We start from the raw sequence: 20,864 nt of genomic DNA on the forward strand, positions 1-20,864 counted from the left end.
AAAGATCTCTTGCGCGCGTCGTTTGGTGATGATCGTTTGCTCAGCCGCCACTTCAGTCCGTGCAATTATTGGCTTTGGGGTTACCTGAAGTCGCAAGTGTATCGTGATCGACCGACATCTCTAGGAATGCCGAAAGACAACATTCGACGCCAATGCCTCACCATAACTCCGGACATGCTTTACAGTGCTGTTCACAACATTATTCCTCCACTACAGCTACTGTTGAGGAATGATGGTGGACATATTGAGCATTTCGTGTAAAGAACATCATCTTTGCTTTGTCTTACTTTGTTATGCTAATTATTGCTATTCTGATCAGATGAAGCGCCATCTGTCGGACATTTTTTGAACATCTTTTTGATCACCCAGTATACCGGGTGTTACAATAAGGTACGGCCAAACTTTCAGGAAACATTCCTCACACACAAATAAAGAAAACATGTTATGTGGACATGTGTCCGGAAACGCTTAATTTCCACGTTAGAGCTCATTTTAGTTTCGTCAGTATGAACTGTACTTCCTCGATTCACCGACAGTTGGCCCAATTGAAGGAAGGTAATGTTCACTTCGGTGCTTGCGTTGAATACGACTCATTGCTCTACAGTACTAGCATCAAGCACATCAGTACGTAGCATCAACATGTTAGTGTTCATCACGAACGTGGTGTTGCAGTCAGTGCAATGTTTACAAATGCAGAGTTGGCAGATGCCCATTTGATGTATGGATTAGCACGGGGAAAAAGCCGTGGCGCGGTACGTTTGTATCGAGACAGATTTCCAGAACGAAGGTGTCCCGACAGGAAGACGTTCGAAGCAATTGATCGGCGTCTTAGGGAGCACGGATATTCCAGCCTATGACTCGCGACTGGAGAATACCTAGAACGACGAGGACACCTCCAATGGACGAGGCAATTCTTCGTGCAGTTGACGATAACCCTAATCTCAGTGTCAGAGAAGTTGCTGCTGTACAAAGTAACGTTGACCACGTCACTGTATGGAGAGTGCTACGGGAGAAACAGTTGTTTTCGTACCATGTACAGCGTGTGCAGGCACCATCAGCAGCTGATTGGCCTCCACGAGTACACTTCTGCGAATTGTTCATCCAACAATGTGTCAATCCTCATTTCAGTGCAAATGTTCTCTTTACGGATGAGGCTTCATTCCAACGTGATCAAATTGTAAATTTTCACAATCAACATGTGTGGGCTGACGAGAATCCGCGCGCAATTGTTCAATCACGTCATCAACACAGATTTTCTGTGAACGTTTGGGCAGGCATTGTTGGTGATGTCTTGATTGGGCCCCATGTTCTTCCACCTACGCTCAATGGAGCACGTTATCATGACTTCATACGGGATACTCTACCTGTGCTGCTAGAACATGTGCCTTTACAAGTACTACACAACTTGTGGTTCATGCACGATGGAGCTCCTGCACATTTCAGTCGAAGTGTTCGTACGCTTCTCAACAACAGATTCGGTGACCCATGGGTTGGTAGAGGCGGACCAATTCCATGGCCTCCACGCTCTCCTGACCTCAACCCTCTTGGCTTTCATTTATGGGGGCATTTGAAAGCTCTTGTCTACGCAACGCCGGTACCAAATGTAGAGACTCTTCGTGCTCGTATTGTGGACGGCTGTGATACAATACGCCATTCTCCAGGGCTGCATCAGCGCATCAGGGATTCCATGCGACGGAGGGTGGATGCATGTATTCTCGCTAACGGAGGACATTTTGAGCATTTCCTGTAACAAAGTGTTTGAAGTCACGCTGGTACGTTCTGTTGCTGTGTGTTTCCATTCCATGATTAATGTGATTTGAAGAGAAGTAATGAAATGAGCTCTAACATGGAAAGTAAGCGTTTCCGGACTCATGTCCACATAACATATTTTCTTTCTTTGTGTGTGAGGAATGTTTCCTGAAAGTTTGACCGTACCTTTTTGTAACACCCTGTATAATTGTTTATATATCTATGTTCAACATTTCCTCCTGAACTACTGGACTACTGGATCGACTTCAACCAACGTGGTATACATATCACTTATCTCGAAAGAAGCACGGCGGGGGGGGGGGGGGGGGGATGGTAATAGACACCTGCCTTTCAAAGCGCTTTGTGTAGGGGTTAAAATAAAAGCATAACGCACAGCGTGCAAATACCCAGACTGGTGGGTCTCTCTCCTGAGAGTGCTCAGGCACATTTTCTCTGGCATTCCGGCAGATAATAGCAATTTAGTTTCTGGAGTCAGCCCAAGCAAATAGTGCCCTGCGACGCTTGGTGTTGACAGAAAGCGCTGGTTTGGTTTCCGATACAAACAAAATGATTTTTGAAGCCAAATTTTATGCACCCATTCGATAGAACGGTCGAAAATTGGTCCAGTGCTATTTTTGCTTTGTCGATATCTATTAACAGATACAGTAAATTACGAAGAATAACCAGTACTCAAGCAGCGGTTGAATATTTCTGCTGCACAGCAGTAACGTTCTGCGAGCGCCAGGGCGTCGCATCAAAGACGTGATGAGCGATATTTGTTATGGTTGACCTCAGCTACACATTGCAGAAACGAAATTGCAAGTATCTGCCGAAACAGCAGTGTGAAATCGCCTCATGATTCTCAGGAGAGGCACCCTATCTATTAATCTAGTATTTGAGAATGAGCGACTTGCAACAAACTTCCCACATTATTTGAAACTTTTTCTGACATTCCTCACAAAATGATGACAGTAAAAAAATTATCGCACACATTTTTGTTTTTCAAGCCGTTAAACTACCTCAACAGGCAGACTGTTTTAATTCATCACTCGTTTATTGCTAACTTTGTTCGCAACACATTCTGCGAGACATGACGTCATAAACGCTGAGATGCGAAAAAAACGAGGTTTCCTTAAAACAGAGAGCAAATAACCCTTTCTGTACTGATCCCGTGTTTGACAATGAGAGCATTTAACGACTTCCAACATACTTTAAACACAATTTCAAACCTTTTCTAAACTTCTGCTCGCTCACGTCCGTAGCGTCTAATATTTAACACGGTATCTCATTTTTAAAGTAATCAGCAGTTTGGAGCACTTTCATACAGGAGAGTTCGAATATTTAAAGCATGGGATGTTTACTTACTTACTATATGGAAAGAAGTGCTGTGTAGTTAAGAACCTTTACGTCCCAGAGGGGTGGAAATGAAAAGGGGCTGACATTAAGGCTTAACTCAGGAACACCTGGAGACATTTTAGCCAAGTTGTTGAACATTATGTACTATTTGTATAATAATACTATGAGAGTAAGACTCCTGACTGCCAGTGGGGGTTGAGGGTGTGTATGAGAGCAGGTGACATAAAAATGTTCGAAGACAAGCTGTTGGTATTTATTTCCTGTATTTTGGAATACTTTTAGAAGCATGAAATACAAGTTTCCTCTTATTTGTGCGACTGAGGGTGTTAGCATATCACGAGAATCAGCTCTGCAGTGATTCAATAGCTTTGTCAACGTGTTTCGGGACCTAAGGCCAAGCAACACGGCTGAATACCACAGATAAATTTAACTTGTTCTCTAGAGTCGTAGGTTTTAAACCGAAGAGATTCAGATATACGGGGTGATTCTATGATGATATTACAGACTTTCAGGGATGATGGAGAGGACTAAATTTATGAATTTGAGATAAGGGACCTAGTTCCGGAAGCTACCGAGTCGAAATTTACGAGCGTAAAGAAAATACGTTTATTAAACATGAGCTCTAATATGCATGCCTGAAGAGCTGTGAGCTCTTCTTCAATAGGAAAGATGTGTTTCACTTTAGCGAAGATGAACACTGCTCATAACTCTCAAGGTAAGCGTTTTACAACCTATGCTTGGTGGACTTTTTTCTTGTTTCTGTCAGTGCTACCACATGTAAAAGTTACCTACCAAACAATCTTAGCGCCGGCCGCTGTGGCCGAGCGGTTCTAGGCTTTTAAATCCTGAACCGTGCTGCTGCTACGGTCGCAGGTTCGAATCCTGCCTCGGGCATGGATGTGTGTGATGTCCTTAGGTTTGTTAGGTTTAACTAGTAAGTTCTAGGGGACTGATGACCTCGGATGTTAAGTTCCATAGTGCTTAGAGCCATTTGAACCATTTGAACAATCTTAGAAAAAGCGGTACCTGTACGTGTACAATATTTCAGAACGATTTTCGCTTATAAAATTCGACTCGGTCGTTTCCGGACTAGAGTTCAAAATGGCTCTGAGCACTATGGGACTTAACTTCTGAGGTCATCAGTCCCCTAGAACTTAGAACTACTTAAACCTGACGAACCTAAGGACATCACACACATCCATGCCCGAGGCAGGATTCGAACCTGCGACCGTAGCGGTCGCGCGGTTCCAGACTGTAGCGCCTAGAACCGCTCGGGCACCCTGTCCGGCCCGGAATAGAGTCCCTTACTTTATATTGATTCACTAACTCTTCTCCATCATCCCTGAAAGTTTGTAAAGTCATCACGGAATCGCCTTGTATATGTGTGCAATGTATGTTATATACACGTAGACGAGCGAGCCGCAAAGCTAATGTAACACACATTAAAAACACACTGAAGAGCCAAAGAAACTGGTAAACCTGCCTGATATCGTGTAGGGCCACCGCGATCACGCAGAAGTGTCGCAACACGACGTGCCACGGACTCGACTAATGTCTGCAGTAGTGCTGGAGGAAACTTTACACCATGAATCCTGCAGGGGTGTCCATAAATCCGTAAGAGTACGAGGGGGTGGGGATCTCTTCTGAACAGGACGTGTCAAGACATCTCAGATATGCTCGATAATGTTCATGTCTGGGGAGTTTGGAGGCCAGCGGAAGTGTTTAAACTCAGAAGAGTGTTGCTGGAGCCACTCTGTAGCAATTCTGGACGTGTGGAGTGTCGCACTGTCCTGATGGAATTGCCCAAGCTTGTCGGAATGCACAATGGACATGAATGGATGCAGGTGATCAGACAAGAAGCGTACGTGCAAGTCACCTGACAGAGTCGTACCTAGACGTACCATGGGTCCCATACCACTCCAACTGCACACGACCCACACCATTACAAAGCCTCCACCACCTTGAACAGTCCCCTGCTGACATACAGGGTCCATGGATTCATGAAGTTGTCTCCATACCCATACACGTCCATCCGCTCAATACAATTTGAAACGAGACTCATCCGACCAGGCAACATGTTTCCAGTCTTCAACAGTCCAACGTCGGTGTTGACTGACCCAGGCGAGGCGTAAAGCTTTGAGTCGTGCAGTCATCAAGGGTACACGTTTCCGAAAGCCCATATCAATGATGTTTTGGTGAATGGTTCGCACGCTGACCAGCATTGAAATCTGCAGCAATTTTCGGAAGGATTGCACTTCTGTCACGTTGAACGATTCTCTTTTGTCGTCTTTGGTCCCATTATTGCAGGATTTTTTTCCGGCCGCAGCGATGTGGGAGATTTGATGTTTTACCGGATTCTTGATATTAGCGGTACAGTCGTGAAATGGTCGTAGGGTAAAATCCCCACTTCATCGCTGCCTCGGAGATGCTGTGTCCAATCGTTCGTGCGCGACGTTGAAACTCAGGTAATCTTGATAACCTGCCATTGTAGCAGCAGTAACCGATCTAACAACTGCGTCAGACACTTGTTATCTTATGTACATATTGCCGACCGCAGTGCCGTGTTCTTCCTGTTTACGTATCTCTGTATTTGAATACACATGCCTGTACCAGTTTCTTTGGCGCTTCAGTGTACATCATATAAGGTATTGTAATCGAGACGAGACGTGGGTATCGCTACGACAGTCTGCCTGCCGTGTTTACGTGCTGCATGTGTGTGTGTGTGTGTGTGTGTGTGTGTGTGTGTGTGTGTGTGTGTGTGTGTGCGCGCCGTAAGCGGCCGTGGTAAATGAGCCGTGGAGCGTGGATCGGGCGACGCCCAGCGCGACCAATCGCCTGCTCTGCACTCTACTATAGGGCGGACGCCGCGTCACGTGTGGCTACACGCGGCCTGTATACACGTGGCCTGTATACATGTAGCCTGCCACTGTAGTTGCCTTATTCAGCGTCGTCGCTGGGGCTAATGTTTCCCTCCGTTTTTCCTTCCCGTTATACAGGTTGTGCCTTCATCTAGCAATGTGGCTTTCTCTTTCGTAACAAATACTACCGCTGTCATTTCTACCTTCTCCTTTGTCATAACGCTTCTGTTTCTCCTGATTAAAACACGGCATCAGTTACTTTCGTCCGTGCCTCATAGCTTCCGTGGCGTCGTGCTGAGTCGTATTCGCGGCCGCGGCGAGAATCCACGCTCTGTCGGCGGCGTGCGGCGCATCAGACAAACCGAGTCTTACTGCCTCACGGATTTTATTGGAAACGTTCACCGGCAGAGCAGAGCTGATTCACAGCACTGCCACACTATCCAGCAAGCCGTCAACCACGCTTTGTAGCGAGAGCCAGGATTAGACCTCACACAACTGCAAAGTCGCCAATTAAAGCCTTGTAGCTAACTATTCTCAGGTAGATTCCGAGAGCCGACAAATGGACAGGACTATGTACACCACCAACTCTTCATACCACCGCCTCCAGTTGGCTACTAGCAACTGCCGTCGATGTTCTGCACAGCAACAAATCCGGAATACTTTATCCAGTAGGGAAGAGTCGCACAAAAATACCACAATCAAATTCGCACGGAAACAAATGTTGTTTATTGGCTTGAATTAAACCTCGCCGTCACTTTTATCCGCCACCACCTCCAGCTAGCTGATGATACGACGCTCTGCTCTAAAAAAGTCTCTTTCTACTGAAAAAGTCGCTCGAGTCGGGAACGCACTTTCGAATGCTTTCTAGGTTTTTCTGTACTGGAGAAGTAGTCTCGGTGATTCCTTGCCTATGTAAGATGCCTGGTTTTTTTAGTCATGAGCCTTCTGACTGGTTTGATGCGGTCCGCCATGAATTCCTCTCCTGCGCCATCCTCTTCATCCCAGAGTAGCCTTTATACCCTAAGTCCTCAATTACTTGTTGGATGTGTTCAAATCTCTGTTTACCTCTGCAGTTTTTACCCCATCTGCAGGTCCCTTTAGTAACGTGGAAGTTATTCGATTATCTCTTAACAATCTCCTATCATCCTGCTCCTTCCTCTTGTCAGTGTTTTCCATATGTTTCTTTCTTCGCCGATTCTGAGGAAAATCTCCTCATTCCTTATCTTATCATTCCACCTAATTTTCAACTTTCTTCTCTAGCACCACATCTCTAACGCATCGATACTCTTCTCTTGTGGTTTCCCAACTGTCCATGATGCACTGACATACAGTCCTGTGGTCCAAACGTAGATTCTCAGAAATTTCTTCCTCAAACTAATGCCTACGTTTGACACCGGGTTACTTCTCTTGCTCATAAATGTGCCTGTACTTGTCTACTTTATATGTTCTCCTTGGTTCGTCCCTCATGGATAATTTAGGTCCAAGGTAGCAGAATTGCTTAGCTTCGTTTACTTCGTAATCACCATTTCTGACAAGTTTGTCGCTGTTCTCACTTCTGTTACATTACCTTTGCCTTCCTCCGGTGTACTCTCAATCCATATTCTCTACTCATTAGGCTCTAATTCTTCTTCTCATTCACCGAGGATAGCAATGTCATCAGCGAACATTGTTATTGGTATCGTTTCACCCTGAATTTTAATCCCACTATTCTTCTTCTAAGTCCGTCATTCTTTCTTCGATGTATAGATTGAACAGAGGAGCCGAAACCACCTCCCCATCTCCAAAACCTTTTTAGTCCGAGCGCTTCTTTCTTCGTCTTCCAGTTTTATTGTTCCCTCTTGCTTGTTGCACATATTGTACAAGGGGCAGTCAAATTAAAACCGCCGGCCGCTGTGGCCGAGCGGTTCTAGACGCATCAGTCCGGAACTGCGCGACTGCTACGGTCGCAGGTTCTAATCCTGCCCCGGGAACTGATGTTTGTGATGTCCTTAGGTTAGTTAGTTTTAAGTAGTTCTAAGTTCTAGGGGACTGATGACCTCAGATGTTAAGTCCCATAGTGCTCGGAGCCATTTGAACCATTTGAAGTTAAAACGGAATACCCGCGGCATCGGATCGATGGAATGTTACCAGTCAAAAGTAATCACCACATGCACTAATACATTTAACCCACGGGGAGACGAGACGATCAATTTCTGTTTCGTATAATGCGGTCGGCCGCTGACAGAACCACTGCCATATCCACTCTTGTACTTCCTCATCGGCTGAAACCAACTTCCACGTACACTCCTGGAAATTGAAATAAGAACACCGTGAATTCATTGTCCCAGGAAGGGGAAACTTTATTGACACATTCCTGGGGTCAGATACATCACATGATCACACTGACAGAACCACAGGCACATAGACACAGACAACAGAGCATGCACAATGTCGGCACTAGTACAGTGTATATCCACCTTTCGCAGCAATGCAGGCTGCTATTCTCCCATGGAGACGATCGTAGAGATGCTGGATGTAGTCCTGTGGAACGGCTTGCCATGCCATTTCCACCTGGCGCCTCAGTTGGACCAGCGTTCGTGCTGGACGTGCAGACCGCGTGAGACGACGCTTCATCCAGTCCCAAACATGCTCAATGGGGGACAGATCCGGAGATCTTGCTGGCCAGGGTAGTTGACTTACACCTTCTAGAGCACGTTGGGTGGCACGGGATACATGCGGACGTGCATTGTCCTGTTGGAACAGCAAGTTCCCTTGCCGGTCTAGGAATGGTAGAACGATGGGTTCGATGACGGTTTGGATGTACCGTGCACTATTCAGTGTCCCCTCGACGATCACCAGTGGTGTACGGCCAGTGTAGGAGATCGCTCCCCACACCATGATGCCGGGTGTTGGCCCTGTGTGCCTCGGTCGTATGTGGCGCTCACCTGCACGGCGCCAAACACGCATACGACCATCATTGGCACCAAGGCAGAAGCGACTCTCATCGCTGAAAACGACACGTCTCCATTCGTCCCTCCATTCACGCCTGTCGCGACACCACTGGAGGCGGGCTGCACGATGTTGGGGCGTGAGCGGAAGACGGCCTAACGGTGTGCGGGACCGTAGGCCAGCTTCATGGAGACGGTTGCGAATGGTCCTCGCCGATACCCCAGGAGCAACAGTGTCCCTAATTTGCTGGGAAGTGGCGGTGCGGTCCACTACGGCACTGCGAAGGATCCTACGGTCTTGGCGTGCATCCGTGCGTCGCTGCGGTCCGGTCCCAGGTCGACGGGCACGTGCACCTTCCGCCGACCACTGGCGACAACATCGATGTACTGTGGAGACCTCACGCTCCACGTGTTGAGCAATTCGGCGGTACGTCCACCCGGCCTCCCGCATGCCCACTATACGCCCTCGCTCAAAGTCCGTCAACTGCACATACGGTTCACGTCCACGCTGTCGCGGCATGCTACCAGTGTTAAAGACTGCGATGGAGCTCCGTATGCCACGGCAAACTGGCTGACACTGACGGCGGCGGTGCACAAATGCTGCGCAGCTAGCGCCATTCGACGGCCAACACCGCGGTTCCTGGTGTGTCCGATGTGCCGTGCATGTGATCATTGCTTGTACAGCCCTCTCGCAGTGTCCGGAGCAAGTATGGTGGGTCTGACACACCGGTGTCAATGTGTTCTTTTTTCCATTTCCAGGAGTGTATTTCTTCAGGTCACCAAAGATCCGGGCTGTACAGAGGCTGTTATAGTGTTTCCAAACGAAATCACTGAAGCGTCGACTTCGTCGGATTGGGAGTGTGAGGGCAGGCGTTGCAGTGCAACAGGATAATTTCGTCCCACAGCATCCGACAATCCAAGGGCAAATGGAAAAGTCGACAGTGGATACGCCCCACATCTTCTCCGCCAAAGGAATCCAAATCTGTTCACAGAACTTCCGCTAAGGTCACGACGACCTTCATCTTCGCCTACAGAGGGCTTCTGTTCATCGTGTTCCCCGAGCTTGGAATCACAATCAATGCGCAGCGCATGATGACACTTTTCAGAAGCCGCGACGCGCCATAAAGTCGAAACGCCCAGGAATGCTGTCTGACAGACTCATCCTGCCGCACGATATCTCTAATCTCCACATGGCCACTCGGACGAGGGCTACGCTTCAGCGTTTTGGTTGGTGAACACTGTAACAACCTCCGCAAAGCCCGGATTTTTCACCGTGTGATTGTCACATATCCGGCGACCAGAAGAAAGATATGCGTGGGCGCAGGTTTCCGTCGGATGAGGAAGTGCGACAGTGGATGCAGTTGTGGTTCCGTCAGCGGCCGACCACGTTCTGCAAAACAGGACTTGATTGTCTCGTTGTCTTAATGCGTGTGATTATTACTTCTGAATGGAACCATTCCATGGTCCTGTTGTACCAGGTGCTCGGTTTTCATTTGACTGCCCCTTATCTATTACCCGTCTTTCCCTATGGCTTACTCCTGTTTTTCTCAGAATATCGAATATTTTGCACCACTTTACATTTTAGAATATTTTTTCCTAGGACGACGCAGTGGTTAGCACACTGGACTCGCATTCGGGAGGACGACGGTTCAATCCCGTCTCCGGCCATCCTGATTTAGGTTTTCCGTGATTTCCCTAAATCGTTTCAGGCAAATGCCGGGATGGTTCCTTTGAAAGGGCACGGCCGATTTCCTTCCCACTCCTTCCCTAACCCGAGCTTGCGCTCCGTCTCTAATGACCTCGTTGTCGACGGGACGTTAAACACTAACCACCACCACTCCTAGGACGAGCATGTCTTGATTTTTCCTTAATCCTGCTTCCATTGTCAAATGGTAACCACTTTATATCATTTTAAAACACAAACTTAGCCCTGTAGGACCCACGTCTTGTCACCTCAACTCCACGGGAACTGACTTCACGAGCTCCCAGCCGCTCCACGTAATTGCTTAGATCCTCCAACCAATCCAAAACAGAAGGAGAATGTAGGGATTTTCATTGACCATTCCGTGCTTCATACTTTTGCCGCTTCTGGAAGGTACTGCTTCCCGCGAGTTCTTTCATAAACGTCTCTGCAGTGGCCGTTGGAAAAACCCACCTTTACTGGAAAATTACTCGCCCTTGAGATGGCCTAGTCGAATGCGAACTTCACCCATTTACGAGGATTAGGGGAAGTCGAGAAGAAAACTTCCTCCTGCAGCCGGAAACTGGTCGAAGCCGTCACAACAGCGAAAAGGAGTAGCCAACAGAGGTGGCCAAACGAAAACAAAAAAACAAATTTGTTACATGTTTAAGAATACTAAATTAATTATTACTTTTGTTAATCTTTTTACCTGCTATTACTATCATTATCTTTACTTTTCATTATAGAGATTATATTGCTTCGTTTAGTTAAATTTTCCAAGTTACTTGCATCTTTCTCAGCCGTAGACTTAGTCAAAACTTTAAGCTGCTATGAAAGTAGAAGTCGAAAGAGTTTAGACGTGTGTTCTGTATAATAATGTGCCTCTTCTCCCCGTCAGATGTAATATGGTATAGCCATTGTGGCGTAAGCTCTCTCACAATACAAGGCAGTTGTGTTTCCTTAAGTATAGTCTTAGTTGATGTGATAATTTTGAGTGAATGACAACCTTGTTTGGTTGCAGGGAATGCAGCGGTTCGCCCAAGCGACGCAACATCAGGAACGCTCAGCAACAGCAGCATCAGCAGACGCAGCCAACGAGGGAAAACCATGCAACGAACGACTCAGTTAAACGTAAGTCATTCCCAGTATCATATGTATGATACATCCTACCAAACCATAATGTGCACCTCATAAGTGCGCAAAGCACGCATCCAGAAGCTGTATGTACAGGGTGAACCAGAACACCACCGACAAACATTCAGAGATTGTTCAGGGATACGTTCTCAGTCTTTGGTGTAAGACACCCGTGGTTTCCGGCGGCTCGTTAAGGAGTAGTAATGTAATTATGATTTATTTGGTTTCTTACCGCCATCAACTTTGTTTCTGCGAAAATACCTCAACAGCAGTGAAGAAGCCTGTAACTTGCAACAACCAAAACTTAAAACAACAACGTAGAAAAGTGCAGTGATCCTCAGTGGCTGCCGTCGCTGCGGAACAAACCCGAGACAGAACCGAATGGCACTGAACACTCTCATATTCAGAAAAAGACAGAACACCTTGAACGACTAGAGATAGGACTTCATATTCAGAGGACATGTACATTCGTATGTTCTGCAGAAATTATTGGCGTTTGAAGCATGTCGGCTCGAGGTTTCAAGGTCAACCTCATATCGCGGCGCAACATCACATAACTGTAAACTGTGCCTGCGACTCTCGTTGTCGCTATAATCCGAAGGTAATGGATCAGGGTGACTTAAGCAGATGTGCAGAATGCCTCGCAGAGGTATGCACGAACCGTACCGTCACACCAATGAGTTTCAAAGAGGGTGCATTATTGGCATGAGAGAATGTGATGCATCAATCCAGGGAACTGCTGCTCGTGTGGGACGAAGTGCTTGGGCATGGCAATGGGTGTGTGCAGAATGGTACACAAAAGGCTGTAGAGACGACGAGATGGCTCAGGTTGCACCACCCAGACCATCCCACGAGAAGATCGACACCTCATCCGAATGGCACTGCAGGACATTCAGCGTCCTCCTTCGCTCTGGCCCAACAGTGGAACACTGTAACACATCGTACATTATTAAGAGTAGCAGTCCGTCGCCGTTCGACCCGCCAGGTTAGCCGAGCGCGCTAACGCGCTACTTCCTGGACTCGGGTAGGCGCGCCGGCCCCCGGATCGAATCCGCCCGGCGTATTAACGACGAGAGCCGGTGTGCCGGCCAGCCTGGATGTGGTTTTTAGGCGGTTTTCCACATCCCGCTAGGTGAATACCGGGCTGGTCCCCACGTCCCGCCTCAGTTACCCGGCTCGCAGACATCTGAACACTTTCGCACTATTCCACGGATTCCACTAGTCGCAGACAGTTGGGGTACACTAATTCCCTCCCGGGGGGTACGGGGTGGCGGCAGGAAGGGCATCCGGCCACCCCTTCAACTAGCATTGCCACATCCGGTTAACCATGCCGACCCTGCGTATCCGTGGGACAAACGGCACAAGCAAAAGAAAGAAAGAAAGAAAGTCCGTCGTCGTTCATTACGGCATGGATTACGGGCGTGTCGTCCACTACTCTTCGCTTGACGAATGTGCAGAAACATGCTAGACGGCAATGGTGTATGGAACGACGTCACTGGGAACCGTACTACCATCAGACAGTGTTTTCGGACGAATACACGTTCTGTTTATTTGTAAATGATGGCCGCGTTTTGGTTCGCCGCAGACAGGGGGAGCGGCATCGCAGTGACTGCATTCACATAAGACCTACAGCGCCAACACAGTCTTATGGCGTGGGGTGCTATTTGGTACAACCACAAATCACAGCGTGTGCGTGTCCAGGGCACTACGACCAGTGTGACCTATGTGAATGACATCTTGCGACCCGTAACCATTTGTACATCGTATAAAACACAAGCAGTACACTAAACCTGGGGCTGCACTAACTCATTCTTCAAGGAAGCCAGAACTCAGAAAAACTGATGGAACGCATCGCTGCTCATACAGTATTCACTTAGCAGCAGAAAATGACCCTTACAGCATCGAGGCGCGCAGATTCCGGCGCCGGTTCCCAACACAACACAACCGTGGCTGCAGTATACCTATTCTATATCAGTTTCAAATTTTCATGAGAGTAAGAATGTGGTTGGTGAGTGCGCAAAGTTTCTCCAAAATACCACACAATACGAGATAATACAGTGGAAGTAAGAAGAGTAAGACGGGAAGGAGCGCCTGGTCCGTGGCACGAATCCGGCCGGCGGATTTGTGTCGAGGTCCGGTGAACCGGCCAGTCTGTGGATGGTTTTTAGGCGGTTTTCCATCTGCCTCGGCGAATGCGGGCTGGTTCCCCTTATTCCGCAAACAAGTTCTCCACGTACGCATACACCACCATTACTCTACCACTCAAGCATAGGGGTTACACACGTCTGGCGTGAGACGTTCCCTGGGGGGTCCACCGGGGGCCGAACCGCACAATAACCCTGGGTTCGGTGTGCGGCGGCGGATGGGTGAAGTGGACTGCGGTAGTCGTCGTTCGGTTGTGGACCACTGGGGCTGCGGCGTGGACGGAGCCTCTCCGTCGTTTCTAGGTCCCCGGTTAACATACAATACAATACAATACAAGAAGAGTAAGCAAACCTTCGTGTTTTAGTGTCAGAGAAAGTAGAGATCATTGTTATAGTGAAGACAGCAGAATTCAGTTTGTGTACAAGGCGTTGAACGTGATACTTCCAATAAAGCCTATAAAAATTTCGTGTCAGAAAATGTATGCAGAGCGTTCTGTTATAGTTAAGCGTTAATCTGGTCTCAGAAGGCTGTGTGCTAATGTTACTGATTACCCTATTAGCTACATCATCCATATTAAGTTCCACATCTTTCATAATTGCACCCCTGTCATCTGTCATATTTAGTGGCTGACAATGATATATAGGATGAGAACGATAACTTTGACAATGTACCACAGTGGTGAGGGTGAAGTCCAGATGAACAATTTTACTTGGGACACCTGCGGTCTACGAAGCCGGGAAACAACTTCAAACTGAACAAGTCTCTAATAGCCAAAATCGCATTCAGTAATCTGTACTCCTGGTGACTGATTTCAACAGCGAAGACTGTCAATTTCTGATCTTCAAAAAAACTTGTTACCTGTGCTGTTCCATTATGACTGTATCACGCATGCCACGTAGATATCGTATCTCATTCCACACAGATTTTGTTAAAAATAAAAACAGATTTGTCACAAATAAAAAGAATACAATTAAAAAGCACTAGGGATGTTCACACGCCAGGTGATTTTTTAACTATATTGTTTTAATACAATACAATTCAATTCAATTAAAAAGCACCTTGTGTAACTAGGGATGTTCACACACAAGGTGCTTTTTTAACTATGTTGTTTGTATTTGTGACAAATCTGCTTTTATTTTTAACAAAACCTGTGTGGAATGCGATACATACTATCCACTGCTATGTCTACATGGCTTGTGTGGTACAGTCATAATGAAACCGGACGTATAACAACAAGGTTTTTGATAATCAAGTGATGACAGTCTTAACCTTTGAAACCGGCCATCATGACTAAATAGTACTGAATGTGATCTTGAACAATAAAAGTTTCTTCAAAGAAACTATAGAAAGGGCCTTCTAATCTCTAATTGTGAGAAATTTCAGTCAACTTCAGATTGGCCTATAAAAGCCAACTAAGCTATAACGTATGCTTGCCGCATGTAAATTTAAATATTCTCGCGCTGTCTCATACCAATGGCTTAGTTGGCCAATCCCTTAAAATTATTAATTTAAACATTCCCGTGAGAATACCGAGAGAAAATAACATTTGTAAACGTTATACTGAAACTAATCACATCTACAATTCAAACAAAATTCAACCCTTACGAGTGTAGTAGTTCCGTAGGTAGTAGGTCAGACCAACAAAACTATTTAATTGTTAATTTTATGTTGTGAAACTTCACAATATTTTGAGGTAACACTGACGTTTGTGTATTTTATGGAAAAAATTGAGGTAAAATTTACAGAATAGTCAATCTTACATTTTTTATAGTGCGAGAACAAAGGCGTTTTAATATTCGAGGACGATTTTAACGAGAAAAAGAAATAAAAACACGCGGCCCACATGCGCTTAGAAGACTTTCGTAGCGCAATTTCAGGTTGATATGGCTTGATACATCACACGTTTCTTACATCAATTTTTTCGTCTCTGCACCCAGAATAAAAGCCTGCGGCAACCCAACCAGAGGCCAATCTGATTCAGACCTCTTACCTTTTTGTCGACAGTTGAGGACGACATTCTGCTTTCTACTTTACAAATGTAATGAGCTCTTTCCCTAATCTACTGTTGTTCCAAGTTATGCAAAAGTATTGCATGGTCTACATTTTCTCATATCGAAGAAACTACAACACTGGAAGCAAAGAAAGTGGCCGGTAATTGTTTGCATTACCTCTCTCACCCTTTTTATATGGTGTGTTTCACTAGCGATTATTTCAGTCTTTCAGGAAATTGACCACATCTGAAATACACATTGCACAGGCGACTGAGTACTGAACTATTGTAGCATTCAGTACATTCTGAAGATCGAGGCATTGCTGTATTGTAGTTTGTTCATCTAATTCATCCATGGACTCAGTCGATTTGAGGAAATGCCATTTTCTGTACATTAACAGAGGAAAGAAGTGTGAAAATTCAGTGTAGGAAGTACGTCCTCTTCAGGAGTTGGTAGGTTCTCAAAGTCTATGAGGCGCAACAGCGCAACATAATGGTAAATTTATGAATTCTGTAGACAGACTGGGATGATTTCACAATAATGTGACAAACCGGGGACACAAAGACCGTCCATGTTCATTTCTACGCAGTTAAACAGTTGGTTTAGCGCTCTTTTGAGAGATTTTCCACATTCATATTGTCGAATGTTGGTCTTGGGCTACACTTTAGTCACAGTATGCCATCTAAGGCAATTTATAATACTTGTAAAAAAACGCTTGATAATGTCACCTTGAAGCTGTAATCATGATTGTGTAAGTGCAAATGTAACACTGTAAATAAACTTTTGTATCCCGCCTCGAAGGCGGCGCGTGGGTCTGCTCCTGAAAACTGAAGGGTAGGCCGAATGTAGGAAGTTAGGAGGAGCAGGTGAGGTAGAACTCAGGACACTGCAGTGTGAACTAAAATCACCTTTACTTTAGCAAGAAGATGAATACATAACTTTGCACCGAGGTGAGCACGTAGGTGCGAGTCCGTACATCAAGTTACTAAGTTACAAGTAGTGGTTGGCCCACTGTGAAATAGAAACAATGTTGCTAGGTCGTCTCCTCAGAAGCAAATGGTGTGAATCTGGAGCGGAGCTCGTAGATCTCCACAATGCCGGCTAGAAGGCGCTGTCGTCGGTGTTTGTCGTAGTGCCAACTTAAGAACTTGCACCTACGCCGTGGCATCGTAGCTATCGATACCACATAAACAACAGTCTAATGGCGGTACTGACTTTAAAGAAATTGAGTCAAACTGTCCGTGAAACATAGCCTTCAAAACACGATTTATTCTACTTTAGTTATGACAGTAACCATTATAAAAACTGAAGGCGTCAATTATGTAATAAACCCGTTAATGTCTACATCTACATCTACATTTACATCACAACTCTGCAACTCACACTTAAGTGCATGGCAGAGAGTTCTTCGAACCACTTTCAGACTCTTTCTCTACCTCCCGTTTCATTCGATTTTGAGGCGCTATTCCAACACGGTTGGTGAGCCTCTACAAAGATGTTCAAGCTTAGGCCAAGACCAAGTAAATGGCAGTTTGGATTGACGAGGGAGGAGTGCTAAGGCAGTCCGTGCAGTTGTGCAAAGCCGCCGTGCCAGGGTGTCAAAGTGGTCTGCATACCTGCCTGGTGAGCAGGAGACGCGGGGTCGAATCCTGGCCTTGGTGGAAATTTTCATTCATCGCTTCAGTGTGCATATATACGTCATAGATGTTTGAGATTTGATAAGGTCTCCGAAACCGTACAGTTTCATTTGATTATTTCTCTACCGTCCCACTCTCTAAAAGCACATCGGGAGAATGAAAACTTAAAATCTTATAGATAGAGATTTCAGATGGAAGTAAAATCATTTGACTGGCACTCATAGAGGGATTAAAGGCATATCTATATCTACATCTACATTCATAGTCCGCAAGCCACCTGACGGTGTGTGGCGGAGGGTACTTTGAGTACCTCTATCGGTTCTCCCTTCTATTCCAGTCTCGTATTGTTCGTGGAAAGAAAGATGGTCATTATGCCTCTGTGTGGGCTCTAATCTCTCTGATTTTATCCTCGTGGTCTCTTCGCGAGATATACGCAGGAGAGAGCAATATACTGCTTGACTCCTCGGTGAAGGTATGTTCTCGAAACTTCAACAAAAGCCCGTACCGAGCTACTGAGCGTCTCTCCTCCAGAGTCTTCCACTTTAGTTTATCTATCATCTCCGTAACGCTTTCGCGATTACTAAATGATCCTTTAACGAAGCGCTCTGCTCTCCGTTGGATCTTCTCTATCTCTTCTATCAACCCTATCTGATACGGATCCCACACTCCTGACCGGTATTCAAGTAGTGGGCGAACAAGCGTACTGTAACCTACTTCCTTTGTTTTCGGATTGCATTTCCTTAGGAGTCTTCCAATGAATCTCAGTCTGGCATCTGCTTTACCGACGATTAATTTTATATGGTCATTCCATTTTAAATCACTCCTAATGCCTACTCCCAGATAATTTATGGAATTAACTGCTTCCAGTTGCTGACCTGCTATATAGTAGCTAAATGATAAAAGATCTTTCTTTCTATGTATTCGTAGCATATTACACTTGTCTACATTGAGATTCAATTGCCATTCCCTGCACCATGCATCAATTCGTTGCAGATCCTCCTGCATTTCAGTACGATTTTCCATTGTTACAACCTCTCGATATACTACAGCATCATCCGCAAAAAGCCTCAGTGGACCTCCGATGTTATCCACAAGGTCATTTATATATATTGTGATTAGCAACGGTCCTACGACACTCCTCTGCGGCACACCCGAAATCACTCTTACTTCGGAAGACTCCTCTCCATTGAGAATGACATGCTGCGTTCCGTTATCTAGGAACTCTTCAATCCAATCACACAATTGGTCTGATATTCCATATGCTCTTACTTTGTTCATTAAACGACTGTGGGGAACTGTATCAAACGTCTTGCCTTTTCTATTTTGTATCCATCCGTGTATACACAGACATAATGTAGACAATATCGTCTAATAAATTGGTCTAGTTCGTAACTGATGGCCTTAAACCTTTAATCGTGTGATGAGTGTGACACCGGCCTGCATGATAGAAGATTTTAACGTTATTGTTATATGGATAAAAGCGTCGTTTGAAAAAGAATGTTTTCTAACCTGTTGGACAGGCTGGAATTAACGTTATGAGAATGTGACTTCAGATCGTCAAATCAGAAATGTGGCATCAATCATTTGCGATGCAGTAAGATCTGTGTACTTCCTGTCAGATATAATTCTTGGGTCACATTTTCTCAAAAGCACCGAATGAGTTCAGTTATATCCACAGCAATTTTAGAGTCGCGCCCCCTCTACGATAAATTTTTGAGGCCGTCCATGAGTGCCAGTGACCAGTGTGGCGCTGTTCTCTCTCGGCTCGGTGGTGATGGGTTTCCCAGTCGAGATGACGTGGAATGGCGTCCGTTGATCACAACGCCAATCTGTAACTATTAAAAAAAACTCCTCACGTGGTTTGGTTGTTTTCAGATACTGTATCTCGAAAATACAGGGAGCGAAATGCTATTTACAATTTGTACATAAACCAGATGGCAGTTATAAAAGTCGAGGGGCATGAAAGGGAAGCAGTGGTTGGGAAGGGAGTGAGACAGGGTTGTAGCCTCTCCCCGATGTTATTCAATCTGTATATTGAGCAAGCAGTAAAGGAAACAAAAGAAAAATATGGAGTAGGAATTAAAATCCATGGAATAGAAATAAAAACTTTGAGGTTCGCCGATGACATTGTAATTCTGTCAGAGGCAGCAAAGGACTTGGAAGAGCAGCTGAACGGAATGGACAGTGTCTTGAAAGGAGTATATAAGAAGATCTACGAAAGGAAAACGAGAATAATGGAATGTAGTCGAATTAAATCGGGTGATGCTGCAGGAATTAGATTAGGAAATGACACACTTAAAGTAGTAAATGAGTGTTGCTATTTGGGGAGCAAAATAACTGATGATGGTCGAAGTAGAGAGGATATAAAGTGTAGACTGGCAATGGCAAGGAAAACATTTCTGAAGAAGAGAAATTTGTTAACATCTAGTATAGATTTACGTGACAGGAAGTCGTTTCTGAAAGTATTTGTATGGAGTGTAGCGATGTATGGAAGTGAAACGTGGACGATAAATAGTTTAGACAAGAAGAGAATAGAAGCTTTCGAAATGCGGTGCTACAGAAGAATGCTGAAGATTAGATGGGTAGATCACATAACTAATGAGGAGGTATTGAACAGAATTGGAGAGAAGAGAAATTTGTGGCACAACTTGACTAGAAGAAGGAATCGGTTGGTAGGGCTTATTCTGAGGCATCAAGGGATCACCAATTTAGTATTGGAAGGCAACGTGGAGGGTAAAAATCGTAGAGGGAGACCAAGAGATGAGTACACTAAGCAGATTCGGAAGGATGTAGGTTGCAGTAGGTACTGGGAGATGAAGAAGCTTGCACAGGATAGGTTAGCATGGAGAGCTGCATCAAACCAGTCTCTGGACTGAGGACCACATCAACAACATCTCGAAAATTATATCACTGTCTCGATGGAGCAGCACGCCGGAGTGTGTGCGCCGCCCTTGCTTGTAATGAAAGCCATTGTGTTCGTTGTCCGTCGATCTTCCTCACTTATAAATGTCGCTACTGCACCAGTCGATAGCGCGATGCCTCCATTGACCTGAAATAACCAAAAGTCCCTTGCGCGTTCTCGACAGACCCTTGAGTTTACGCGAACTTGCTGACTATAGTTCTTATGCCCGGTTTGAGAATGGTTATTCAAACATTAAGAAATAGTGTCTTGAATCATCATGCCATCACCCAAGCCGAGGCCACATTATGAATTTTGCGAGGATATTCATTTGTTAATTATTATTCCTTCGTCAAGGCGTCGCTACGCCGCGTATTCAACAACTACACCACGTAATCCCAGAGATAACATACCCATCAGCAATGTTCAGAATGCGTCGTATTATTAGTATAAAGTTATTACTGTTCACAGTTGAATTGTCACTAAA

The 20,864-nt window shown here is 45.5% G+C and overlaps 1 protein-coding gene across 1 annotated transcript in view; it reads left to right on the forward strand.

Annotated features, from left to right (window-relative positions):
* Positions 1–20,864, forward strand: part of LOC126234476 (serine/arginine repetitive matrix protein 2-like) — an 894,711-nt gene that overhangs the window by 315,886 nt on the left and 557,961 nt on the right. The window contains exon 3 of the mRNA XM_049943200.1: positions 11,593–11,702. Coding sequence (XP_049799157.1) covers positions 11,593–11,702 — 110 coding nt within the window. The remainder of the gene's footprint in view (positions 1–11,592; positions 11,703–20,864) is intronic.

Source organism: Schistocerca nitens, chromosome 1 (assembly GCF_023898315.1).
Source record: "Schistocerca nitens isolate TAMUIC-IGC-003100 chromosome 1, iqSchNite1.1, whole genome shotgun sequence".
In the NCBI taxonomy this organism is placed as follows: Eukaryota; Metazoa; Arthropoda; class Insecta; order Orthoptera; family Acrididae; genus Schistocerca; species Schistocerca nitens.